Source organism: Prionailurus viverrinus, chromosome B3 (assembly GCF_022837055.1).
Source record: "Prionailurus viverrinus isolate Anna chromosome B3, UM_Priviv_1.0, whole genome shotgun sequence".
In the NCBI taxonomy this organism is placed as follows: Eukaryota; Metazoa; Chordata; class Mammalia; order Carnivora; family Felidae; genus Prionailurus; species Prionailurus viverrinus.
In genome coordinates, this window is record NC_062566.1 from 70,040,034 (window position 1) to 70,065,279 (window position 25,246).

Here is a 25,246-nt window from a genome sequence, read left to right on the forward strand (position 1 = left end):
CAGGAGTTTGATCTCAGACAGTACATGGGGGGCATCTGTGAGTCTCCAGCAGACGCACTAAGAAGGCAATAGATAAGGGAGTTTAAAGTTCAAGGAAAACAGATGCAATTTGGGGAGCCAGTGGTCCTTAACACCATGTGACTGGCAGGACTCACCTAGGCAGAGTGTAGCTGGTTGGGGGAGCGCCTGGCTGGAGGCCTGAGTCACTCTGACACCCCAAGGCTGAGCAGGGGCTTCAGGAGGACCAGGAGGATGGCCTGGAAGTCAAGACTACTGCCCAGTCTGTAAACATGATGGTTTCAAAGATTATTTAATGCTGTGAGAAAATGCTCACCACAGGTTACACCGTGTGGGGGGTGAGGGGGGATCGGCATATGAAACACAATGTTAACGGCTGTCTGTTTTCTGTACCTGGTGGTAGTTGAAGCTTATTGTTCTTTTCTCCTTTACAGTTTTCCGTGTCTTCTGAATTCTCAACATTGAACATGTGTTGCTTTTATAAATATTCTTAGCCAAACACATTTGAAAACAAATATTGGAAAGTGGTTTTTGCTGCTCAGAGAGGACTCCAGCCTAATTCTACCTCAAACGTGTGCCTACAAGAGGACACTTCGATCCTTCTCACCCACTGTGGGTGCCATGGAAGGGAGGCAGTCCCGCCTCACTCCGGGGGCCTTCAGAAGGGTTTTTGGTCAGTTAGAAGCATCCTGGAGTGGGGAAAGACCAGTCAAATGTTCAAGGTCGTCCTGACGCCAAGCAGGCCCTATCTCAAGAGCTGCTGAGCTGGCAGCAGGGACAGACAAACTGGTAGATGGACAGAACGGTTTCATTAAAAACAGTTCATTAAAAAACAGTTTATTAGCATCTGTGCTGCCCAGTGCAAGTGAAGAGCGGCCCCCTTCCCAGGTGCCCCGGCCTCCCAACCTGAACCTACGGAGAGCAGCTCTGCGCTGGGTCCCTGCGAGGCAATGTCCTTGCTCCTCTGACTCCAGTCCCATTGCTCCTGGCCAGGGGTTAAGCTCCACCTCGAGATGCCATAGGGATGGTCTCCCCTGAGTGACTGTCGCCTCCAGCATCTGAGAAGAAGCCTCCGCTCCCAGGGGCCGGAGCCACGTCCACCTGGATGACACCATGCACCTGGGAGAGCTGGGGGCTGTCCAAGCTGGCGATGAGCTGGCGGGGGCCTGGTCGCACAGGCACAAACTTCTGGTGCAGCGTCACTGTCTCGTTGCCCCCAATGTCCCTATGGGCAAAGATAGAGTCATGGACCTGGGTGACTGGGGGTGGAGTGGGGAGGAAGGACTGTTGGGGCTGCCAGGAAGGAAGGAGCAGAAGGTGGAGCCCTTTGGGCATTTCTGGACTCAGCTGGAATCGCCACACCAGTGGCCGGGATGAAGCCGGAGCCCCAAGGCCTCCTTGCCCTCGCCTCTGCATAGCCAGGTCAGTGGCCACCCACCGAGCTGCCTGAGCTGGAAATCTTCCCGTCATCTGTCATCCAGGGATCCATCCCTCCCTCCCCACCCCTACAAACACCTGGACAAAGACTGCATGTTGTGTCCCCCACCTCTCCATCGCCAATGCTCCTGCCCTAACCAGACCAGCCGCCCCATCTCATCTGGGGGTTCCAGGACCAAGGAAACTTTAAAATGAGACCGGGGCTCAACGCAGTGTTGCCAAATAATTTCAGTTTTGCCAAGAAAGAAAGTGGAAGATAATTAATCAGCCTCTGCAATATAATCACCTTACCAAAGAGGAAGGAGCATCTTTAATACCTCCAAACACTGGAAAGATGTTATCTCAGAGAAAAAGGAAAGTCCTTCCCAAGAATACACAATTGGCATCTTCAAAGGGACAACTGTATGTGTGTGTGTGTGTGTGTGTGTGTGTGTGTGTGAGAGAGAGAGAGAGAGAGAGAGAGAGAGAGAGATACATGTGTACATGTGCACACATACATACTATGGTGTCGTCATTTCCCCCCTTCTCCATGGACCTCTGGAAATTTAGTCCCAGACCCTCCCTCTGGGAATCACAATTTCACTAGCCTTCCAACTGGCCTCCTTGCCTCCTAATGTCCTATCTTATTTTCCCACTCTAGTTTCTAGTCACTTGGAGGTGAACTGAATCCGTCAAGGGTCTGGCTTCCTCGGTGCTTCTGGGATGAGACGGCAGCTCCCTAACCCGACATGCAGGCTCACTCTGACTCAGCCCCGCCTGCAAGGCCTCATCATCCCCCACCATTCCTCCTGCCCACCAGCCCCAACAATGAGCTCCTTCCCCTCCCCGAACTCACCTCTGTTTTCATGCTTTGCTCCTGGGCTGGCTCCAGGCCCAGCTCACACCACCCCTTGAGCACCTCCTGCCCTCAGGGAAGTGAACCTTGTCCTGCTCTGAGCTCCTGCAGTAATCGGCCTGTGCACTGTATACACTGAACACGATTGCATTTCTATCACACCTGCTTGTGCCTGTTAGCATCTGTCCTTTCCTGCCTCTGCCTGAACCCTTGCCTCTGGCCCCCTCTTCAATCCAAGCCTGCCTTGGGGGATCCACTCTGGAGCCGGACTTTGTGCAGACATCTCAGTCTTCTAAGGGAAAGAGCCAACACCCCAACTTCAAAGATGGGCTCTCCTTGGGGCAAAACATTTAGCTTGGAGCCTGCTTCCAAAGGGCTGCCCTGGACCACATTGGACTCTTTCTTCTACCGCTGTTAGCTGTGTGGTTTAGGACAAATTATTAAACTTCTGACTCTCACTTTTTGGTCTGTAAAATGGGAAAGAATATAAAATGAGGGGGTGGAATCAGATGGCCTTGAAGGTGACTCTAAGCTCCACAAAGGAGGGAATAAGTGGAAGGCAGGGAGATATAGATGGTCTCCCCATTAAGTTACAGACCTAATTTCTAGACTTATTATAATATATAACTAGACATTAAGTCTATAACTTAACAGGTAGGCTATACTGTGGCCAGTTACAAATTTGCATTTTTAACTCATGCCCATTTTTCCAGAGATACAAACTTCAAGCTGTTTAGGCTCAGGTTAGCCTTCAACACTGTACTTAATTCATACTAGAATTGAACTGTACTAGATCAGAATACAGCCTTTACTTGTAAACGTTATTTCTAAGAGAAATTGCTTTTCAGCTTCCAGCTAGGAATGTCAAGATCTCTCCCAGCCCCGGCCTCAGTGTCAGGCAAGACCTGACACACCCAGGTCTGCTGGTTGAAGTTGAGCGCATCAGCTGCTACAGCTGGAATGGGCCTGAAACAGTGCAGGTAATGAAACCAGCTCTCTGACAAGGACACCAGAAATTAGACATCCAAATGAGCATCGTGCTTCACTTATGGATTGGTTCAATCACGTTATCAAGCCTTGAAACGAATTTAAAAACTCCTCTCAGATTTGTCTTCAGAGCCACGGAAAACCACACGTACACCACGTCTGTCTCTCTCTCCCTCTCCCTGACACGCCCCGGGTGCATCCTGTTCCTCCCTCACAGCCGAACCTCATTTCTGATGGAAAAGGGCACACTACCCACCTTTTCCACCTACCTTCTTAATTAGTCTTAGCTTTGAATGGCTTCAGGCTGTTTCTCCAAAGTCAAGTCTACCCCAGAAGGCCACCCTTAAGGACATTCTAGAGAATATGATTCAGGCTGTGGAGCAAATTCCCCAGAAGGGTTTGGAATAGACTTCAGCCTCCCCTGGTGACTGGCTTGGTGGTGAGTGACAACAGCCATCTGGAGGAGTAAGTTTGGAATGTTTATTAAGTGGCCAGTCACCCCACTGGGTGGCACACCTATGCTTAATGGGGTTTCCATACCACAGCCTTTGATGTGCAAACGAGAGCAAAGTAATATCTATCTTGGAATCTAATATATCTGAACCAACAGCCCAGGGACTTCCCCCTTCTCAATTGCTCTGTAGACCCCCGCCTGGGCTTGCAGCAGGGAAGAGCCACGGAATGTCTAAGGAGGACCTCCCTTGAGAAACCATCATCCAACCTTCTCATTTACTGGAGAGAAGACTAGGGCCTTTAAGGTGGGGGGGTGGGGGGAGGGGGGTGGGGGTGGGGGGTGGAGGATGGGGTGTCACACAAGCCCCACAGCTACAGAGCGGGGCTGGATCTCCCCATGCTCAGCACAGGGGTCCTCTTTTTACTCCCAGGCAGGGGCAAGAATCAAAGATGTGGTGGAGTTGCTGAGGACAGTCCAGCTCCGGGGAGCCCTCTGAACAGGGGAAACCCTCGTCATCTGCAGGTGAGAGATGGCCACAGAGTGAGCTCACTGGGAGCCCCAAGGTGCACAGTCTAAGCTGCTGGACACTCTTGCAAGGTGAAATGGGGAAGGCACTCCTTTGTGGCATATCACGTCACGCAGGGTCAAGGTGGGGCAAGGCTTAGGATAGCAACCTTTCAGCTTTGACCTATTGGCAAAAGCGGGGGCCACCACTGGGCGGAGTCTGCTATATGTCCGGGGAAGGAAGAGGCAGGGCGGGCAGGGACCCTCTGCTTCCCCCACCCAACCCCTCCACAGGGGCCATCCCTTTCCCTCAGGCACTCTTTGTCAAAAGAGGAAAACACCTGCCCCCGTCACCAGAAGTCTGATCTTAAAGGTCAGCCAGCCTCTGGCCTTCTCTGCTTTCCCTCTGTGCTATTCCAGGGAGGGTCACAGCAGCATGTGTGGCTCTGTGTCAGAGATGACAGCCCAGGCCTAGGCACACAAGCGCTGGGTGTGCCCTCCCTGGGTGCAGAGCCTCTCTGAGCCCGGGGTGAGGCCCAGGTGGGCTGGCAGAGGACCTACGGGACAGGGCCCTCTCCTTGGGAACCGCTGCTCGAGCCCTCCTGGCACGAACGAAGCCACAGGCCTGAGAGCCTGCGTGTTGGGTGGGCCATGGTGGGAAGAGCAGAGTCTGCCCCTTACGGGCTGGGAGACCTCATGAGACACGGCCACCAGCTTCCCTGTCATAAAGCGGAGGTGACGGTAGCAATAATCAAAGTAAGAACTACCAACAGAGGCTCACGTTGTGCCAAGCCCAACACCAGATGCTTTATGTGCATAGCTCACCGAATTCTCACAACCGCCCTTGGAGCCAGGGACGGTTGCTATCCCCACTTTCCAGCTGAGAAAACAGGCTTAAAGGAGATAAGTCACTTGCCCAAGGGCACATAGCTAGTGAATGTTGGAGCTGAGACTTGAGCCTAAGTTTTCAGGATCCCAAAGCTTTGCTTTTAATCATACGATGCTCTCTAATGTACTTTAAAGGGTTTTTTGTGGTCTGCAAATGGGATAATAATCCTGAAGTGCCTGGTCAATTCCTGAGTGGCGGGCGCATGTTAGTGATGAGCTGCTACGGATTCCTAGGTGAAGTGTTGGTTCCGCAGCGGGACAGTGAGGAAGGACAGGCCCCGCACTAGGCACATGGCGGGTCTTAAATGCTGCTCCCACCGAACTAAGTTAGAAGGCCTTGCTGGCTAGCTCCAGGCTGCTGTGTTGGGTCCTGACTGACTACTGTCCTGACCCAAGACAGGAAGCAATGTGGGACCCCTGGCAGTCTGGGAGAGCAGAAAAGGGCAGGGGTGGGGGCGGGGAGAGGCCAGACTCACCCCACATTGAGGATCTTGGGTCTCTGTAGCCCGGAGCCCTCAAGCCGGAAGACGACATTGGTGAGGGTTATAGGCAGCGGGTTCTTGAAGACAATCTGTACTTCGCACTCCTGACCAACCACGGCTGCCCCCAACAACTAAGAGAAAAAGAGACACCCCCCTCCGCATCAGAGACCCTGGCCAAATACAAGGGAATCATACACTCCACCAGAGAGGGGAAAATTCCAGAATCAAAACCTCCCCCCAAGTCCCACATGGGCACCCCGGAGAAGAATGGGGCTCCACGGATGCCAGAGAAGAAACTCCCACCCACTCCCCCACTGAAGCATCTGCAGGATTGGGAATAGGAGATCTGATTTTACAGGGGAGGACATTGGGGCCCAAGAGCCCACAGCCAGTCCCTGACCTTCTCCGGAACTGGTGGCCAGGCTTAGCGTCCTCTCCCCTCCCCCTCTGACTTCCCTCAGCCCCAGGGCATCCCTCGTGCCCAGCCCAGCAGGCTGCACTCACGGTGAGGGAAAGGTCAGGGGTGCGCAGACGGAAGGTGTGCTGCTTGGCCAGCACCTGCCCGTTTTCCTTGACGTGGCCCGAGACGTTGAGCAGCATGGACCCCTGATCTACGAGGTGGGGCCGGTATTCCTTGTAGGCCACGGGCATGGACACACGGTCCGCTGGGGAGAAGAGGCAAGGTGTCACCTAGGCCCGCTCGCCCAGACATGGCCTCCTGGGGCCTCCATGTCCACAGCCCGGGGTGCCTGGCCATCAGCAGGGCAGGGTGGGAAAGGAGCACTCACAGGCCCCTGGCGCCAGCACCACTTCTTTCTTGCTCTCCTTGAAGACAGACCCGGTGACACCGGTGTAGAAGGTGACCGAGAGGTAGAGGTGCAGCTTCACGGTGCGGCGGCTGCTGCTGCGATTGGTCAGCACCACGCAGACGGTCAGGTCCTGCCCCATCACCGCGTCCTGTGCCTCCACCTGCATCGCCACATCCTCTGCTGAGTCACGCGTGGAGTACACGTTGGGTTTGCTGCCATGGGCGGCTGCTGTCTCCACTGCCTTCCGCTCTGCTTCCGAGCCTGAGGGTTGAGGGTAAGGGTGAGGTTACAGCCACTGCCGGAGCGGGCAAGTGCTCAATGGGAACCCTTGGTGTGGGCCAGAGCTGGCCAGGTTCGGGGAACGGTACCTTCTGGGTGTTTATAAATGTGGGTGACATCATCTCGCATGTTGGATCCAATGGCCTTTGTTATGATGAGCGTACCAATGGCCTTCTCTTCCACATACACGATCTTAAAACTGCCATCATCCTGTCGCTGCCAGTAAACTTTGTCACTGTTGACCTGTTGGGGGATTGTGGGGGGTGTGAGCCAAGAATGAGATAACCAGAGGGTCTGAGGCTGGGCCTGACCCTCTGCTCCCCCCTCCCCCACCACTGACCCCCCCCTCCACCCACTGCCTTCCCCTGAACCTAGGAGCTGCAGGGAGGGCTGGATCCAAGGGTTAGGAACTTCCTGGCACAGCCAACCTGGGAGACTTTCCAAGCTGAGCCAGATGAGGCCAGAGAGAAGGGAAGAAGTTGGGAGGCTCCTTGCAGTGCATTCTGGCATTAATAACAGTAATCCCTTATGCTCATTCACGGACTTTATGACTTATAAAGCAGATCCATACCCATTATTTCTTTTGATCCTGAGTACAGGAAGCACAGCGGCCATTATTATCACCCTTTTACAGTTGAGGAAACCTAGACTCTAAATGAGTGACTTTCCCAAGGTCACACAGCTACTCGGTCAGCAGTGAAGTCAGGACCAGAGAACCGAGGCCTGACACTTGTGCTCTGGTCTCTCCAGACCACCCAAGAAGGCACCTGGAACACAGTCCTCACCTCGGCAAAAATGAAGGGCGTGTCGTATTTCATGTATACCAGGCCATTCTTGATGGACTCCACAGAGCATGGGCCGCAGCAGAAGATGCCTAGGGGGCCAGGACAGAGGTGAGAGATCCCAGGAGGCTGAGGGGATCCTCTGATCCTAGGGAGAGGCCCACCCACCCAGACCCTGGTGCCTTAGGTCAGCTGCCACCTGGTCCAACCCAGGGAAGGAACACAAAGAAAAGCACAGTTCCATTTGGCTTCAGTCAACAAGGGTGAGGCCAAACGTGGGACAAGCCGGCCTTGATAACCAAGTTATCAACACATCTTTCCTCTACTGGGCGAAGCTGGATATCAACTGTGACCCCTAGAAGTCAGGAAACCCATCCTGCATCAAGACAAACCCAGACCCCAGGGTGACTCTGTTTACTGGCTGGGAAAGCAGCCACCATTCCAGAAAGATCCAGAACAAACCCTCAGCTCTACAGCCTGCAGTGTGTCCTCTCTATGGGGAGGTGAGAGGGGAGCTGGTGGCAAATAGATTCTTCTCTTGGCATGCTTGGAGGGTTTTCTGGAGGAGATGGGCTGACAAGGAAAAGGCTTGACAAGAGAGGGCACAAAACAGGAAGTGAGGGCCACCCAACAGGAAAGATTCTTAGAAAACACCTAACTATGGTTTCCTTTTACAGATAGGGACATAGGCTCAGGGAAGCCAAATAGATGTCAAGATCTGCAAGACAGTCAGACAAAGAAAGAATGGAAGAAGCTACTATTTACTGAAGAGCTACTCTGTTCCAGGCATGCTGCTATCCTCTCTGATATATGATGATCTCACTGAATTCCCCCAACAACCCCATCTGGTATATATTATCCCCATATTATAGAGAAGTGATCAAGCTAGAATCAGACCTGGGTCTGGCTGGCCTCAGAACCCCTGCCTGCTGTCCACCCCGTTACTTCCCAGAGTGGGGACAGGAGCTCAGATCCCCCAGTATCCTGGGCCAGGCTGTTCCAGCATCATGGGCAGTGCCTGGCTGCACAAGGCAGGGGGCACCGTTCACAGAGATGATTGAGAGGGAGGAATGCAGGCGAGGCAAGGGCTATCTGGCGTGGGGTGAGGAAGGGAGAGGTGGGGAGGAAGGCAGCAGGAGGGGCAGGTCCAGCTGCCTGGTGCTGGAATGTAAAGGTGGAAGTGGACGGCTGTTTGAGAACAGCGCGTACAGCAGGTCTGGTGTTCGAGGGAATGTGTGTGCTGTGGAAAAGACATCAGCAGGTCATGCCATCAGTGATGATCTCTTAGGGCTCGGTTATGGGGCCTAGTTTCTTCCTCTGACCTATCCGAACTCTGGCATTTTCCATCCTGTACACACAACTCATAACGAGCAACAGAACAGACAAGAGAAGAACTTGGTGAAAGTCAGAATGCATAAAGGGAGTCAAGGCCTGGTGAGACTCTGCTGCTAACCTGATGCCCCTTGCCCTGGAGAAAGTCACTCTACCTCTCTGGGCCACCCCTTCTCATGTGTCCCACAAGGGCCTGCAGTGGTCCTAAACCCAGCTCATCTTCAGCGTCACCAAGGGAGCTTTCAAAAATGTAGATCTAGGGGCGCCTGGGTGTGGCTCACTCGGTTAAGTGTCCAACTCTTGAGTTTGGCACAGGTCGTAATCTTCCAGTTCATGAGTTCAAGCCCTGCATTGAGCTCTGTGCTGACAGTGTGGAGCCTGCTTGGGATTCTCTCTCTCTCTCTGCCCTTCCCCTGCTCATACTCTCTCTCAAAATAAATAAATAAATAAATAAATAAATAAATAAATAAATAAGTAAGTAAGTAAGTAAGTAAGTACATCTATCCCTGGAATGTCTGAAATGTCAGGTCTGGGGTGGGACCTAGACATTTACTCAAACAAAACAAAACGGGGACATCTAGGTGCCTCAGTCAATTAAGTGTCTGACTCTTGATTTCAGCTCAGGTCATGATCTCACTGTTTGTGAGTTTTGAGCCCTGTGTCAGGCTCTGGGCTGATAGAGCAGAGCCTGCTTGGGACTCTCTCTCCCTCTCTCCCTGCCCCTCCCTGCTTATCTCTCTCTCAAAAATAAATAAGCATTTAGGGGCATCTGGGTGGCTCAGTCAGTTATGCATCCAATTTCAGCTCAGGTCATTCATGATCCCCCAATTTGTGGGTTCAAGCCCCAGGTTGGGCTCTGTGCTGACAGCTCAGAGCCTGGAGCCTGCTTTGGATTCTGTGTCCCCTCTCTCTTGTCCCTCCCCCACTCACACTCTGTCTCTCTCTCCCCCCAAAATAAACATATAAATAAATAAATAAATAAATAAATAAATAAATAAATATTTAAAAAAAGAAAGAAAGAAATAAAACCAGAAACATCCTGAGAGAGAATAGGGAAATTTTATATTTTATCTTATTCAATTCTGTACTTCCCCCCAACTTCCAAACATGTACTACTTATGATAATGACCTTTTTTAACTTAAAAAAGATAGATAAATAAAATGGTCCTTCGATTAATTACCCCCAGGATGTGTAAGTAAAAGAGCAAAGGAGAAGAGCAGGTGTGCTAGGGAGGAAAAGCTCTCACCAAATTTTCCTACATCTTTTGCCTTTTGAGCCATCTGAATATATTAGTCATTGTAAATAAAGAAGATTTAGGCAAATAGAGAGTTATGCGGAAAGGCAAAAATAGTGAAAGGCTGGACAGTGATCCCATTGGTGAGCCTGTTTAAAGAAACACTGGGGTCTATAATAAACTTCAAGAAAATAAACTGAATGTGTAACATCTCTAAAAAAAAAAAAAAAGAAGAAGAAGAAAAGAAACATGGGGGTTAAAGGGCCAGGTTCTACCGCCCAGATGGTGCTGACACTTGGGGCTTGTTACCCAGGTTGAGAGATGGGGATGGGGCCAAGGGGGGCACAGGAGCCAGGTGGGGCCCATCTCACCGCTGCTGGTTTCCTGGGGTGTGGCATCCACCACCTGCCACCCACCAAAGCCAGAGGGCAGATCTGGCCTCTTCATCCAGCAGTCGTTCCACACGTGGAAGTTCCTGGATGGACACGGAGGGAGGGCTGGGTCTGAGCAGCCTGCCCAGGGCCTCCCTGTGCCCTCAGTGTCCAAGTCTTGGTCACCATCCCTTGGTCACCAAGGATGGGCAGCCCAGCCCTGGCCCCAGCCTCACCAAACAGAATCATGGTTCAGGTGCTCGAGAGGCTTCATATTCTCGTCAAAGTAGATGTCCATGGTGAGGGATGTGTCTGTGTCATGTGCCGAGTTGAAATTGGTGACAGTGCGGGTAGCCAGGCCCAAGCAACGCAGCACTATGGAGGAGCCAGGGTTAGAGGTCAGGGCCCCGGTAGGAGTGGGGTGGTGGGCAGGTGAGGTATCACGTGAGGAATAGCAGGGGGACAAGGGCTACTGGGTTGCCAAGCTGGGTCAGGGCTCAGGAGGCCTTTGGGCCAGGGAGTGTTGGGGGTTAGGGGAAGCCAGGCCACCTGCCTGGCCTTGTCCCTGCCCAGTGCTTCTCCCTCCTCTCCCCTAGGCCTCCCTAGGTAGTTAACACTAATTAATGCTAATTAAGGTTAGCCTACCATCCACCCCCCCACCTGTCCCTGCACTGTAGCCACTGCTGGGTGGGGTTCTGGTTTCCTTCCCTCTTCCTTGTAAGGCCCAGGCAGCTCCTGTCCCAGTCCCTCCACTACCTGTTGTGGTCACACCGGCGAAGACCCAGCACTGGCCATAGGGGACGGAATAGCCGGTGCGTAGGTAGCTGAGTAGGATCTCCACGCTGCCCACCCAAGCTGATGGGTTGGTGCCTCGGGAGTAATCACCAGACCAGTTTCCAATCAGGACCCCATTGTCATCCAAGGAGTTCACCTGCCCAGGACAGGATGGAGTTGGGTGGAGTTGAGGGAGAGGCTCAGGGCCTTCCATGTAGTCCCCAGCCCTGCCCCTGCCACCACCCCTTACCCCTAAATGCCTCAGAATGTAGCCAACCTGAGACCCGCCCAGGCCTCCCAAAGACATCTGCCCCCCCCCCTCCACTCCTTACCCCCCCACTGCCGGATCTGACACAGTAATGTGAATCCTGGGTGTGCCAAGTTTTGGGTTTGGCCCTACATTCCACAAGAGCTGGGACAGAAGCCAGAAAGGGTAGGGTGGGGCCAGGCAAGGAGAAGAGAGGGAGTGAGACCCCTCCTACAATACCCTTTGCAAGGGCAGGACAGGGCTGAGTTCCTGGAGAAATCAGAAAGGGCAGGAGCAGGGGGCAGGGAAGGTGGGAGGCAGGAGGCAGACACGTCATAGCACTCAGAGACGTGCGGGTGCTCACCATGGCAGAGATGACCCGGGAGACACTGACCGGGTCCCCGCGGCCTCCATATGGCATGCCCCGCCTGTCTAGGATGTACAGGCAGGCATCCAGCACTCCATGGTCAAACTGGAGGGAGGGAGGGCAGAGGTGACCCTTAGGTCAGCACGCGCTTCCTCACCCCACCCCACCTGCCTCTTACTTCCCCAAGTGCACGTGGCCCTGGCCAGCCATACCTGCCCATAGTTCCAGGTCCGCTCGCCAATCTGCGCTTCAGTCCCATAGTAAATTCTCCCGGATTCATTAAGCACGTACTCCTGTCGCCAATCCTCATGCTCCACGTACACGATGTCCTCTGTGTCCCCAAAACACATATGCCTGGTCCCCTCTAGACCTCTCCCTGGGCCCCACCTGCCCCTGGGCCAACTCTAGAGGACTCCTGTACACAGAGCAGGAGTGGGGACGCCCCTAGCCCGACAGCACTTCTCCCTGGAAGGTCAGAGGGAGCATGACAGAAATGGTGGGAGGAAGGTGGCTGTAACCAGGGCCCTGGAGAGGTGAGGCCATGTGACCTTGGGTGGCCACCATTCTACACCAGAGCTAGGTCCCCTCACCTGAACAATAGAAGGCCGGCTTCTACTAGGCACATAGGCACCTAGCCAGATTCGAGGAAGGGGAGCTCTGAGCCCCCCTCCTTCCTGTCCACGCCCTGATCCTGACTCCAGCAGGCTCACCTGGACACCATGGATTGAAGAGGATGTAGATCTCGTTGTGGGGGTCAAAAGGCAACAGGAACTCGCCAGCCTCTGAACGTGTGCGGACCGTGAATTGAAACTTGCCGATGATGGCGTTGGGGGAGGTGTGGACACGTAGGTCCAGATTCTGCCCACTGGCCTTGGTCACCTGGGCTTTCCAGCCTCCGCTGCCCCCCTTCCCCACTGGGATGATCACGTGCGTGCCCTTCCCCACCTCGGGGCTGTTTCCTGGAGCAGGAGAAGCAGCAATTAGCTGGTGAGTCTTCTCTGAGGGGAGATAGAGCCTTGGACTTCTCCCAGCCCAACCCAGAATGTGTATGACACACATCGGTGTGTGTGTGTCCCTGAGTTGGGCCATCACCTTAGTCTGTGACAGACTCTGAAAGCAGCTCTGTCCCCACCCGATGCTTGCCCACATGCCAGGGCAGAGCAGTCCAACATCCCAAACCTGTTCCCCTGACCCTGAACTCAGAGGTGGGTAGAAGAGACAAGGCCACTGTCACCGTCTGCCTGCCTGCCTGTCCCAGTGCCTGGGCTGGAGGGGCAGAGCTGCCCTGGCTGGGTCCAGATGCCCCTACCCCCTGGTGAAAGGGCAGCCCAGATCCTGAAGGCCAACCCTGCCTACCCCCTGGGGCTGAAGCTTCCAGAGCCTTGAACATCCCTGGTGGCAGTGGTGGGGGTACCTGGGAAATTAGAGGCTGGGGTGGGCACGGCTAGGCCTTAATCAAAGGGTATGAGGAGTCGCCCGCCCCCGGCAGCAGCATAATCACCAGCCTGCGCAGTCAACGGCCACTAAGCAACGCGGTGAGAAAGGCACCTGCCCTGGGTCATGGGGACAGAGAGACAGAGTTGGACAGAGAGGAGAGAGCCAGCCACACCCTGGGGAAGGAGAACAGACCCAGAAAGAAAGACACACAGAGGCAGCAGCAATGAAGGAGTAGCTAAAGCAAGCACCTGAAGAGAAAGTATTTTGAGACAGACGCCCCAGGAGCCCTGAAGAGGGTGAGCTTAGGAACATGGGACACCAAGACCCTCCCTGAGACGCACTCCTGTGCTTGCACCTGTCTTGTCTGGCAGAGGTGAGAAGTGGGGTGAGGGTAGGAGCTTACAGATGTCCCTCTGATCCTAATACCAGGGCTGGAGGCCCTGCTAGCCAGCACTCCCCAATTCTTGGGCTTTCACCCTCCCCACTGCAGGCCCCACTGACCGATAAGCAGCTCCAGGGCAACATGATCAGAGGACTCATAGGGCCGAGAGAGGTGGAGGACCATGTCGAAAGGCTGCCCACGGCGTAAAATCAGCTCGTCGTACTCAAACTCATCTGTGTGGTGCTCTCGGCGATTCTGGTCCGAGCGTGAACTCAGCAGATCCACACCGGTCACCACCAGCATGCCCTCTGCAAGGCCACAGCTCTGGGTCAGCGAGGCCCCATGGGAAGCCCAGGCCCCCAGAGATGTCAGGATGAGTCTCAGGCCCCATTAAGGCCTTTCAGCTCTCAGATAAGGTGGCTAGGAGAGCCTCACCTCTGATGGTGCCGTCTCCAGCTGCGTTCACACCACTGGCCCGGGAGCCAGGCCGGCGGGAATCTGAGCCCCGGGAGTCTGGTCTTCGACCCCCAGAGCTGGACCCTCGACCCCTGCCAGACCCTCGGTCTCCATGGGGCTCAGGTCCCCAGTCAGCATCTGTTTCATTTCGGCATGAGCAGCAGCCGCAGCAGCGAGCCCAGAAGGAACGGCCTCCTCGACGAGATCGTCTGTCCGGCTCCGGCTCCGGCTCTGGAGAAGGTGTGGTGGGGGGCTGCCAAGGGTTCCCGCCCCAGCGGCCCACATCTGAACGAGGACCGTCCATCATGCCTGTGTGGAAGAGGTAGGGAGGCTCTTATCACCCACTCAGACTTCCTGTACTCAGAACGCCCCAGCTGGCCCACCCAGAACCCCTCCATCTGGAGAGCTGGTTGGAGAGCCCAACCAGATGACTGAGATGATCTGATCTTGCCCCAGAGATTCCCCCAGACCCATCCAGGGACCCTCCCCAAAGACTCCCTTCAGACTCACCTAGAGAAACTTCCCACACTGCAGAAAAATCTTTCCCCTCTTACCCCCACAGTCACATTCACCAAACTAGATGACCCACTGAGAAACCTGCTCTTAAGGGCCCATCCCAGAAATGAGTAGACACTTGTCACAGCCTCGGGACCCAGGGCACAGACCATCCCCGAAACCCGCTCCCTCCCACCTGCCAGCTACTCTGCCTAGAGGTCCACGAAGCTGCCTGCCTCTAGAACCCATTCTTGGCAGAGATCCCCCACCCAAGGCTCCTTGTAGGAGATGGGCAGGTGATATGCAGGATTTGGGGTCCTTGGCATTCCCACGTTAGGTCAAACACCCACGCGGAGTGGCGGGTGCTGCGGGTTCAGGAGCCCGACGTCCCTGGGGCGCGGAGCCTGGGCGTCGGGGGCAGCCTGACCTGGGCTGGCAGGCTCCGGCTGGCCCACACCTCACCTTGCCGGGGCCTGCCAGAGCCTCACCTGGCGGCGGTGGTGGCGACAGCAGGGCTGAGTCCGGCAGCCGGGCTGGGACAGGTTGGGACCGCTGGGACCCAGGACGGTCGAGGAGGCACGAGTGGAAGGTGTGGGATGGGCAGGTAAGTGGTTTATGAGGGGGGAGGGTGGAGCCAAGCTGCAGGGAAGGGGAAGCCTGATTGCCTCATCCCCTCACTGTGGGGAAGAGGCGTGGCCTCTGGGGGCTGTCTCCAGAGGTAGGGGCGGGAAAGGAGACCTGGCCGCATCCCCTTTCCCCTTTCGAGGAACTGTGGAAATGAGCCAAAGCGGGGCGGGGCCGGGGTCTGTCAGGATTCAAAGCTGTGGTGAAAGTGGAAGGCCTTGTGAGACTGCCCCCACAGACAGACCCACTCCAGGCTGGTTCCTGCCAGACCAGTGCACAAGGGGCCCCCTCTCCTGGGTGAGAAGACCCCACAGCTGTGGGGCAGAGTGTCCCTTCACCCAAGCCCCTAGGCAGCGGGCCCCCTGTTCCCAAGCTCACATTGCCTGCCTCTGCTCCCATAAGACCCTGGGTCCCTCTGCCTCCGCCAGGGTCTGGTACAGCCTGGGCCAGGCTCAGCCCTGTGAAACTGGCCCATGGGCCTGGTCCTGCCCAGGGAGGTCCTGGGATCCGAAGCTGCAGACTGGTGACATCAGCAGCCAGGCCCTCAGACTGGCTCCACCAGCCAGCCCCTGACCTGCCGGCTCTACCAGATCCTCTGATCCCCCCCACCCATCTGTCCTTCCTTCTTCCTCCAGCTGCTTCACAACCCTTGGCATGAATGAACTGCCCCCAGCTTCCTGTGTCCCTACAAGCTTGGGATTGGCAGGGGCGGGGGGGGGTGGGGTGGGGAGTGAGGGTCAGAGTAGGAGCAATTTCTTGTTTTCTGCCCCCAGCCTGGGAGCTTGAGGAAGGTTTGGGCCCTCGCTCTGAGGCTCAGGTGGGAAGTGAGGCCCTCTCCCCAGGCTGCAGACTACCCCTTTTCTCTCAGAGAGGGGTGGCTGGTCAGCTGGAGTCCAGGATTCTCCAACTTGGAATTCTTCCCAGAAATCCTGACCAACCGGCTCCAGGCACCTGCCCTGTGTGTATCCCAACTCCACCCTGGCACTGGAGGAACACCAGGGATGCCACTGAGGGAACCCTAAGGCAAAGAGGAGGTCAGACATCTCTGGGAGGCTCTCCTGAAAGTTCTTTAGGAAGGTTGGGGCCATTTCTTGGGGTCTCTTCCCTCCATCCTGCTGTTGTCCTTGCTCTGCCCATAGGCCACTGAAGAGAAGACAGTGAAAACAGGGTTGGCAAGACACATGGAAACCGACTAGAGGAGAGGCTGAACTTGGTGATGCATCAGGCAGGGAGGGGCCTTGGGGAATGGGGACTGAGACTCCAGGACCTGGCAGGGAGCTCTCCACACCCACAGTGACCTTTCCCTGTCTAGCTCCAAACCCCTGACCTGGCCGAGGGTCTGTCCCCACCTCTAACACCCGCAAAGGACACACAAGTAAAAATCAAAATCCCAGGCAGGCAGGTCAGCCAAAGGGCTTTGTTGAGGGGCTGTATGTATCACCATGAACATGGGAAGGGGCAGGGCCCTAAGGGACCGGATGTGTGTGAACATTTCCCAGGGAACCAGAAAAGTACCTTGTCACTCTCTCTTTTGTTTTGGTCTTCTTCCCCACCTAGCCAGATTTGACTCAGTGCCCTAACCCCTGAGCCGCTCCCCTCTCCTCCCTCTAGGAGGCTCAAGTGCCTTGGGGCTCTAAAGTCAGGACAAGGGGTGTGTAAAGCAGGGCACCATGGGAACAGATACGCAGTTCGGTACCTCGGGAGCTGAGGCCAGTCTTGACCTATCATCCCATATCAATACAGAAGAACAGACACAAGCAGAATCCCAGACCAAGGTGCAGAGACAGCTTTGGTGCAGTTTCCTCATCAGTACAGTGGGCCTCACCATCTCATCCCTAAGCACTTGTGAGGGTCAGCTGAGATATAGTACTTTCGAGGGCTGTTCAACCGCAGAATGCTACTCATGAGGATCGATACTATAGTCACCAGAGGGCGGAGCAAAGGCACCCTGACCAGCTCCTCGTGGGAACAGCCCTCTCAGCTGTAGTGAATGAGCCGGGGCACAGAGGGCATCTGGAAGGGGCAGGAGTCATGGGAGAAACTTTTATGAGTCCTTCTAGTTGGCGACTTACGGCTGCTTTGTAGCCCAGCCCCAACCAGAACTTGGACCCAAACTCGATTGCAGCCCCAGCCCCAACCAGAAGGTAAACTCTAATACAGCCCTTGCATTTAAGGCATCTGGGGCAAATTCTGCCCCAGAACAGAGACTCTGGTTCCCCATGGGAGGAAACACCAGGACCGAGCATGAAATGAAAGGGCGAGGATGAGGTGACACACCCTAACTCTCTCCTTTCCTCTTCCAAAATAGGTGGCAGTAGTAATGGTGGTGGCGGTGGTGGCGGGTGGCGGCAGCATAGCAGCCTGGGGGGCCTCTCCATTGTTTATTCAGTCCCAATAAGTTAAAGAACAGGGGTGGGGAAGGATCTCCTAGGTGAGGATGCTGTTAACTGAAGGCAACAGCTCGGCCAGGTGCTCAGAGATGCCCGCTGCTTGGCACAGGGGGTTGCCCTGCAGGTCAAGGAGGACCAGCCTGGGGCAGGAGGCAAGAGGCTGGAGCGCTGTGGGCTGCTGGAGGCCTTGGGCAGAAGAGTCAAGGAAAATGAGGCACGTTCCCCCAGATCCACGAGCTCCCGTGTATCTATTCCTGTTCTCCCTCAAGACCAGGGGCTGCTGCCTGGTGGTCTGGCTGGCAGGCATCTTGCACACTTCCCTGGAGGGAATAAGACTATAGACTGCAAACACCTGCCCATGGGGCCAGGCCGGAAGCCCAAGAGGCAGGCCAGATGTGGTACGAGAAGGAGCGGTGGGCTATGGCCAACAAGAAAGCTAGCTCTGGCTTCAGGGACATCCATGACTCAACAATGGCCAAGGGTTGCTGAGTGGAAATGCAGGCCAAGGGTTGCTTTAACTTCCAATTTTTTTAAAAGTAGGCTCCGCACCCAACATGGGGCTTGAACTCATGACCCCAAGATCAAGTGTCTCGTGCTCTACCAACTGAGCCAGCCAGGTGCCCCTAACTTCCAGTTTTTAAGTAGAATCAGAATTCTCAAGTTTTTAAATATGAAGCTTCCTGATTTTTAAAGTATCATGGGGTACCCAAGAACATCTGGAGGCTGCTGATTTATGAACTCTGGCTTGAGGAAGTCACTTCTACCCTGCAAAACGACCAGTGCAAGTCAATGATGGCCCACACAGCCCCAAGCTATCCTCTCTCCTTAGCTTAGATCACCAGTGGCCCCTCTCCCACCCACCCTGCTTGCTGTCTGTCCCTTCCCAGCCCGGCAGCTCACCCTACCCGCTGTCTGAAAGGCACCCAGAAAGAAGGATACGGTTGTTGCACAGTGAGAGCTCCTGTAGTCGGGGCAGGTTGGTGACACCATCCAGGGACTCTATGGCATTATCATTGGCCTGAAGGACCTGGGGAGCAGGGAGGGCAGGGAAGACAAGGCCGGGCAGGCAGCTGTCAGCCTGGGACTGGTACAAGCAAGTAGGGAGCCTGGGGTGATCGGCTTACAGTGCAAGGAAAGGCTCCTGGGGAAGTCTAGGTGACCGAGGCAGAGAAGGCACAGGGTCATTTGCAGGGGCTGGGAGGATCTGGACACCTCTTTGTAGGGTGGGCAGACTTCTGAGGTGGAGAAAAGGGAAGAGGGCCACCCAGGACAGTGGTGACGGAGTGCTTTACCTCAAGGCAGCGCAGGGCAGCCAGGGCAGGGGGCAGGGCTCGGAGACGATTGTGTGACAGGTCAAGATGAGTGACCAAGAGCAGCTGTTCCAGATGGCAGAGTACTGTCAGATCCTGAGGAGGGGAATGAGATACCCGATGAGGCTTGGGGGAGGGGCCTCAGCCATCGGTCACAAGGCACTGACCCTCTGTGTTCCACACAGGCCCCTGGCGAGGAGAGGACGGGTAAGCTTACCTTACAACCACCCCCCGCCCCCGACAGTATACACTCCCCATCAAGCACATGGGACAGACAGGGGTGTAGGGGTGGGGTGGCCAGTGAGTGGATGGGGAGAGGCAGCCTTCGGCAGGGACAGGAAATGCAGGAGGGCGCTGGGGTGGGCACAAACACTGGCAGGAGCGGGACTGCTGCGGCTGGGGGATCAGTCTGGTGGCAGGGGAGGCAGGCTGCGAGGACATGCTGAAGCCGCTGTGTTGGGAATACTGGCTGGGAAAGACCCCAAGGAGAGGAAACACAGAGTCTGGGAAGTTTGTCAAACATCTCCAGAAACTACTCAGGCTTTAGGTGTCGCGGCCTGCTCTAGGGAGGGAAGCATCGGAGTGAGTGGGGGTGAGTGAGGGCTCGCTCTGAGGGAAGAAGGAAGATGTGACCGGTCCCGAAGAAGGGACGGCACGAAGAGGCCCTGATGACTCAGGATTTGAAACTGCGTAACAAGAATGATGGGACAAGTGACGGAAAACAAGGCCAGGAAGAACAGGCTTGAAGGAAGAGGAGTTCAATCTCGGCTAAGAAAAAAGTCCAGAAAGGCACCTGAGACTGGGGCCAAAGCCATGGGTTTGGTGAGACCAGACTGAGGGCCTCAGCTGAGCCCATGGAGAAGACACAAGAGCTGGCCAGGGGATGAGGAGGAAGGGAGGGCCAGCAAGGCGAGGGCCCGGGGAAGGTGTGCACAGCAGTCCCTACCTTGTGACCCAGGTGCAGCACGCGCACCTCAGCATACTCCATCTTGAGCACACTGTTCTCCAGCAAGAACTTGCTGCGTAGGTCATCCAAGTACGCTGCCCGCATCGGGTCCACGGCCTGGCGGGGACGGGGAAGGTGAGCAAGGCCCGTCAGTTGTCTTCCTGCGGCCCACCAGGCCTCCCCCTTACCTGTTCCTCCAGGTCCAACTTGCCTTGAGGGTCTGGAAGTACTGGAGCGTCTCTTTCTCATACAGCAGAGGATCCAGTGCCCGCATCAGCAGGATGATAGTGAGCAGGCACCCTGAGGAGGGGAGGGGGGAGGACTGTCTCTTCTAGATCCCCTGCTCCCATCTCTTGAGACCCTTCCTGCTCTCCCCAAGAGGCCTTCCTGGAAAGGGGCCTCCTTAGAGGAGCAGGACCTTGGGGAATGGGGCCTCACACTTATTCTCTGGCTCCAGCTCCTGCAGCTCCTTACAGGATTCAAGTTCGGACTGTAGCACCGTGGACTTCTCCACCGACAGCTCACACCTGAGGATGAGCAAGGCAGGGGATGGGATGGCGTCCACTCAGGGTGCTAGCCACCCCCAGTATCCAGTCTGAGACCATATGCCTGAGCCTCCAGCCTCCCGCCCCAGAGTCCAGACCCCCTCTCCTTGTCTGTGTGCTTCCCTGTCATCACCTGAAAAGCTGCTCATCCGTGGCGGAGTCCCGGCACCAGCCCTCCTGGCGGCCTGAGAGAAGGAATGGGTGGTAGAAGGGGGCAACCATGAGAGGAGGAGAGGGACAGGGATACTGCTGCGAGGGGATAAATACGTAGAGCTTGTGTCACCTTTTAAAAGCACACACTCCTTGTGGGCATCGCCTTCTGTCCAAATGACACGAAATGTATGCTGGGGCAATTGGTCATTGAGGGAGGCAGCAGGCAAGTCACAGAGCTGGGAGCACCAGGTTAAGGAAATGCTCGAGCCTCACCACTTTTCTGACTATCCCACTCCAGCCCCACTCCAGTCCCCCACTCTGCCCCATCAATCCTGGGATACCCAGACGTGGCTAGGCCGGTTCCTGCCATCTGGGGTCCTCCACTGCACAGCCAGGGGTGACTCATCAACCAAGAGCAGCAAGGTCTCTGTCCTGGACCCCACCTGGCCCAGGAGACAAAGAGAGACCCGTCAGCCCCAACAGCACCGGGCCCACATCCATGATGCTCTCCGGCAAAAGCTGCAGGACTCACTAGGAGGGGCCGAGAGAAGGAGACAGTCAGACAGGCCTCATCCCGGCTCACGTGCAGGCAGCGCAGGGCATCCTGGGGGTCAGCTGGGGGGGGAGACACAACCTCAGGTCTCCTTAAATCCTCTTCCATTCCTTCCAAGCCCTAAACACCCAGCCTCTTTCCCCACTGCTCACCTCGTCCCAGGAGCCAGCGGTGATAGAACCAGGCACTCTGATCATTGGGGTCGGTGAAAAAGGCATTCTGTACCAGCTCCAGCTCTGCAGGGGCCAAGGAGGCACAGGATCCTGGTGGGCTCCTGGCCGCCCCAACATCCCACCCTCACCCAGGAGTACCTCCAGCCCTCAGTTTCAACTATCTGTGGGCCTTGCATAGCGGCTACATATATCAGCTGTATCTTTCCCACTGCAGAGGGATTGACTCTTATGTACCCCCAAAGCCAGGCACAAAGTAGGTGCTCAGTAAGCCCAAGTAGCAGGTTCAGGAACAGGGTTAGGCATCAAGGCTGGAAAGGAATCACTGCAGAGTCCTCCCCAGCACCCTCTGACCCGCCTTACCTTTGAGTAGCACATCCTCAGGGAGGCGTCCCTGTGGTCCAGAGTCTGGCGGGGGGTGCAGCTGGGGCAAGAGACAGGAGCGGTAATGCCAAGAGGAGTAGTTGGAAAAGTTTCGGGTGATGAGACTGTCAGTGAAGGCTAGCTCCTCTGCAGGGGGTACGGCTGCCTGTGCAGCCACAAACCGCCGGTAGTCCCAGCAGTGAACTAGGAAGAAGGGTGACAGCACATCTCAGAAGTCGGGCAAGAGGAGCTTCATAGCTAGAATCCCCAGAGTTCCCTTGGAGGCCCTTAAAAACACCTCTGTGTGTTCTACAGAGCATGCATTTGTCTCCAGCATCCCTTCTGCCATCAGCTCAGTAGGCCTGTCCTGGTCATCCCTCCCAACTCTGGGCTTTACTGAGGCCCCAGGACCACGAGGTGGGACACAATCAGTAGGCACATACAGTTCCGCTCATCGACCTCAAGGAAGCGGGCACATAACTCCAGCTCCCGGGCCCAGTTGGGCTCTGGCAGGCGGCCCAGCAGCCAGCAGCGGTGGTGCCAGGTACCATAGGACTTGGGGTTCACCCGCAGGCAACTCTCCAGGAAGCCCAGTTCTGTTTTCACCAGAGAAGCCAACTCCTCAGGGGACCTGCACTCAAAGGGAAATGGGGCTCAGGGCCCTACAACACCCAATCTCAGTTCACTGCTGACTTTCTGCACTCAGCCCTCCACTCCCCTCTGCCTATGCTCCTGGCTGTCCCATTCTTCCTCCATCACTGGACCTGGGCAGGAGAGGGCTAATGCCATCTTCCTGGGGCCCTTAACTCCTACGCACTTTTGGGCCTCCAGCTGCTGAAGCACCTCTCGTCGACAGTTCCAGAGGGTGGCAAAGTCAGGATTGGCTCCCAGAATCTGGCTTGTCAGTTCCAGGACAGACTCATCCAGCTCACCAGCCTGGCGCTTAGAAGGCAGGCAGCAGGGTCAGAGGTCATAGGCAAATAACAAATAGAACTACTGAATATTCTCGGAATGCCTTTCTATACAATAGGTAGCATGCAGAACGCTTTATGGGTTTACGTGTATTCTCTCATTTAATTTTCACAACAACCTTATGCAGTAAGCCCCATTTTACAGATGAACAAACTGAAACTTAAAGAAATTCAGTAACCTGCCCAAGATCACATAGCTTGTAAGTGACAGAACCCACATATGCAGCCAGGCAGTCCAACTCTAAGGCCCAGCTCTTGGCCTCTGTGCTATCCTAAGAGGGCCACCTGGTAAAGGGGCTACCTCTGAGGGCCCCACCTTCTGGAAGACAGTCTGGGTGGCTGACTGGTATAGCTTCAGCTTCTGCTCCCGCTCTAGCCTTTTGGCTTCCGCCTGCTCTTCCGATGTCTTCACCTTCAGGCGCCCGTGCTACAGGGATGAACGGGTTGGAAGGGCGCAGGCTGCCTTGCAGGGGCTGACCCACCGAAACCCCCAATGCGGAACCCCAGGTTTATACAGGGCAACGGAGGCAACGCCACGCGGGGCACGGGCATGGGGAGGTGAGGGGCTTTGCTCACAGTTCTCACCATGGTGCCGGCTCAGGGTTCAGGACCGGGGAGGGGTCCCTTGGAAGCCTGAGAAACCTGGGAAAAAAGTGTCAATCATTGGAGCCCCGCCCCCGCTAGCCCCGCCCCCAGCTATTCCCCCGGAAGCCGCACGCGAGCCTCGGAGGAGACCCCTGCGGTGTGAAAGGGTCGGGGAAGAGCAGCGCCCGTCCTGGAGAAGCGCTCACCCACACTGGGATTCGTACCCGTGCCGCCCTGCCCACAGCCCGATCTTCCGGGACCGGACCCGATCCAGGGCAGTGAAGCAATAGGGACGACTCCGCGCCTAGAGACTGCCGCTACCCGCCCACCCCACAGATCCCAGACACTCCCGCCCCGCGCGGGCCGACCCACCTGCGCCGAGGGGAGGCGTGGGGGACGCTAAGCTGCCGCGCCTGCCACGGAGTCCGGGCGCAGGCTAGAGCGGCACCACGCCCGGTCTCTTCAAGGCGCAGCGCCCTCTGCAGGCGTGGAGAGGGGCCGGCGGCGGAGTAGGCGGGCTCGGTAGACGCGTGCGCCGGTGCTCTCTAGAAAGGCTAAATCCCTGTTTTACTTCTTGTGTTTACGAGTGCGCGTGCGCAATGGCGCGCGCAAGCAGTAAGGGCTGCAATTTCAGTCAGCTGGTAGAACTGCAGTCTAGTTGCATAAGTTTTTTCTACAGCCGGGAACTCACGCACTAGCCATCCTGCTGACCTCATTCTGGCCACTGGCCATCTAGTTGCCACGTCTAACTGGTGGAGTTTCCTGTCCTTATCTCCACTGATCCCTGAAGCTTTCATGCAGCCGACTTCTTTACACTTGACACCCTTTCCTGGCTTCTCCTGCGCCTCTGCCCCAATCTTCTCATCTGTTCACCTTCTTCTCCCCTAAATGTTGGTGATGTCCAGGGCCCTTTCACCACCCTCTTTCACATCACACATTGTTCCTGGGAGAACATTTACAAATCCAAGCCTTCTCCTGCTTGGAGTTGGAGCTCCCCAGAGCTCTGTCCTGGGCCCACAGATTTTCCGGCCCCACACTTTCTCTGAGTGAAGTCATACACACTCATAGTTTTAATTACCACCTGGGAGTTGATAACACTCAAACTTGTGTCTCCAGCCCAGATGTCTCGCGAGCTGTAATAATAAACATATATATGTGCACACCTATTCAAAAGCCTATTGGATATCACCTGGGTGTTCCAGAGACACCTCAAACTCCGAAAGTAAAGAGGTATCGTCTCCCATTCATTCTTTTCTAAAAAATTAATTAATTATTTTTCAAAATTTATATCCAAGTTAGTTAGCATATAGTGCAACAATCATTTCAGGGGTAGATTCCTTGATGCCCCTTACCCATTGACTCATCCCCCCTCACAACCCCTCCGGTAACCCTCTGTTCTCCATATTTAAAAGTGTCTTACGTTTTGTCCCTCTCCCTGTTTTTATATTATTTTTGCTTCCCTTCCCTATGTTCATCTGTTCTGTGTCTTAAAGCCCTCATATGAATGAAGTCATATGGTATTTGTCTTTCTTTGACTAATTTCGCTTCGCATAATACCCTCGAGTTTCATCCATGTAGTTGTAAATGGCAAGATTTCATTCTTTGGATTACCAAGTAATACTCCATTGTATATATATATATATATCACCTTTTCTTCAACCATTCATCCATCAATGGACATTTGGGCTCTTTCCATACTTTGGCTATTGTTGAAAGTGCTGCTAAAACATGGGGGTGTATGTGCCCCTTTGAAACAGCACACCTGTATCCCGTGGATAAATGCCTAGTAGCGCAATTGCTGGGTCGTAGGGTATGTCTCCCATTCATTCTTAAACTTTGGCCTTTATGTTTTCTTATTGTAGTGAATGGCACTACTCCCTCCCCATTTTTCCTTAGTATCTCTTAAATACTCTTTCCATTCCCACTGCACTAGAATTTAAGCTCATTTCTTCCCAGATTGTTGAAAGTCTTTTCAATGTCCCCCGTCTCCACTCTGCCCTCTCCATTATGAGTTCATTCTCTGTGCTGTTGGATCAACTTTCCTAGAATGCAGGTTTGATTATAT

At 55.1% G+C, this 25,246-nt stretch overlaps 2 protein-coding genes across 11 annotated transcripts; both read right to left on the reverse strand.

Annotated features, from left to right (window-relative positions):
• Positions 1-839: 839 nt before the first annotated feature.
• Positions 840-20,175, reverse strand: TGM1 (transglutaminase 1). 5 transcript variants are annotated; one of them, XM_047863988.1, is made up of 16 exons: positions 20,165-20,175; positions 15,060-16,748; positions 14,056-14,385; positions 13,740-13,928; positions 12,512-12,760; positions 12,014-12,132; positions 11,799-11,906; positions 11,170-11,344; positions 10,650-10,788; positions 10,414-10,517; positions 7,479-7,567; positions 6,783-6,936; positions 6,394-6,675; positions 6,110-6,270; positions 5,600-5,736; positions 840-1,243 (listed from the first exon to the last, which is right to left on the reverse strand). In XM_047863988.1, the coding sequence occupies exons 3-16, from the start codon at positions 14,381-14,383 to the stop codon at positions 1,015-1,017; spliced, it is 2,463 nt and encodes an 820-aa protein (XP_047719944.1). In that variant the 5' UTR covers positions 14,384-14,385; positions 15,060-16,748; positions 20,165-20,175; the 3' UTR covers positions 840-1,014. The 5 variants fall into 5 exon arrangements, with proteins under 5 accessions (XP_047719944.1, XP_047719946.1, XP_047719945.1 ...); XM_047863990.1 differs by having other exon boundaries at positions 15,034-16,748; XM_047863989.1 differs by lacking the exon at positions 20,165-20,175 and adding an exon at positions 17,473-17,565 and having other exon boundaries at positions 15,060-16,338.
• Positions 17,563-23,698, reverse strand: RABGGTA (Rab geranylgeranyltransferase subunit alpha). Of its 6 annotated transcripts, none has more exons than XM_047863992.1 (17): positions 23,554-23,690; positions 23,173-23,238; positions 22,913-23,023; positions 22,443-22,567; positions 22,069-22,256; positions 21,626-21,829; positions 21,245-21,328; positions 21,072-21,154; positions 20,881-20,982; positions 20,670-20,775; positions 20,520-20,571; positions 20,280-20,368; positions 20,053-20,141; positions 19,842-19,958; positions 18,878-18,991; positions 18,525-18,612; positions 17,563-17,771 (listed from the first exon to the last, which is right to left on the reverse strand). In XM_047863992.1, exons 2-17 carry the CDS (start codon positions 23,182-23,184, stop codon positions 17,623-17,625), a joined length of 1,713 nt encoding a protein of 570 aa, XP_047719948.1. In that variant the 5' UTR covers positions 23,185-23,238; positions 23,554-23,690; the 3' UTR covers positions 17,563-17,622. The 6 variants fall into 6 exon arrangements, 5 of the variants coding, with proteins under 5 accessions (XP_047719948.1, XP_047719950.1, XP_047719951.1 ...); XM_047863994.1 differs by having other exon boundaries at positions 23,182-23,238; positions 23,554-23,689; XM_047863995.1 differs by lacking the exon at positions 23,554-23,690 and adding an exon at positions 23,406-23,546 and having other exon boundaries at positions 23,182-23,238.
• Positions 23,699-25,246: the final 1,548 nt, after the last annotated feature.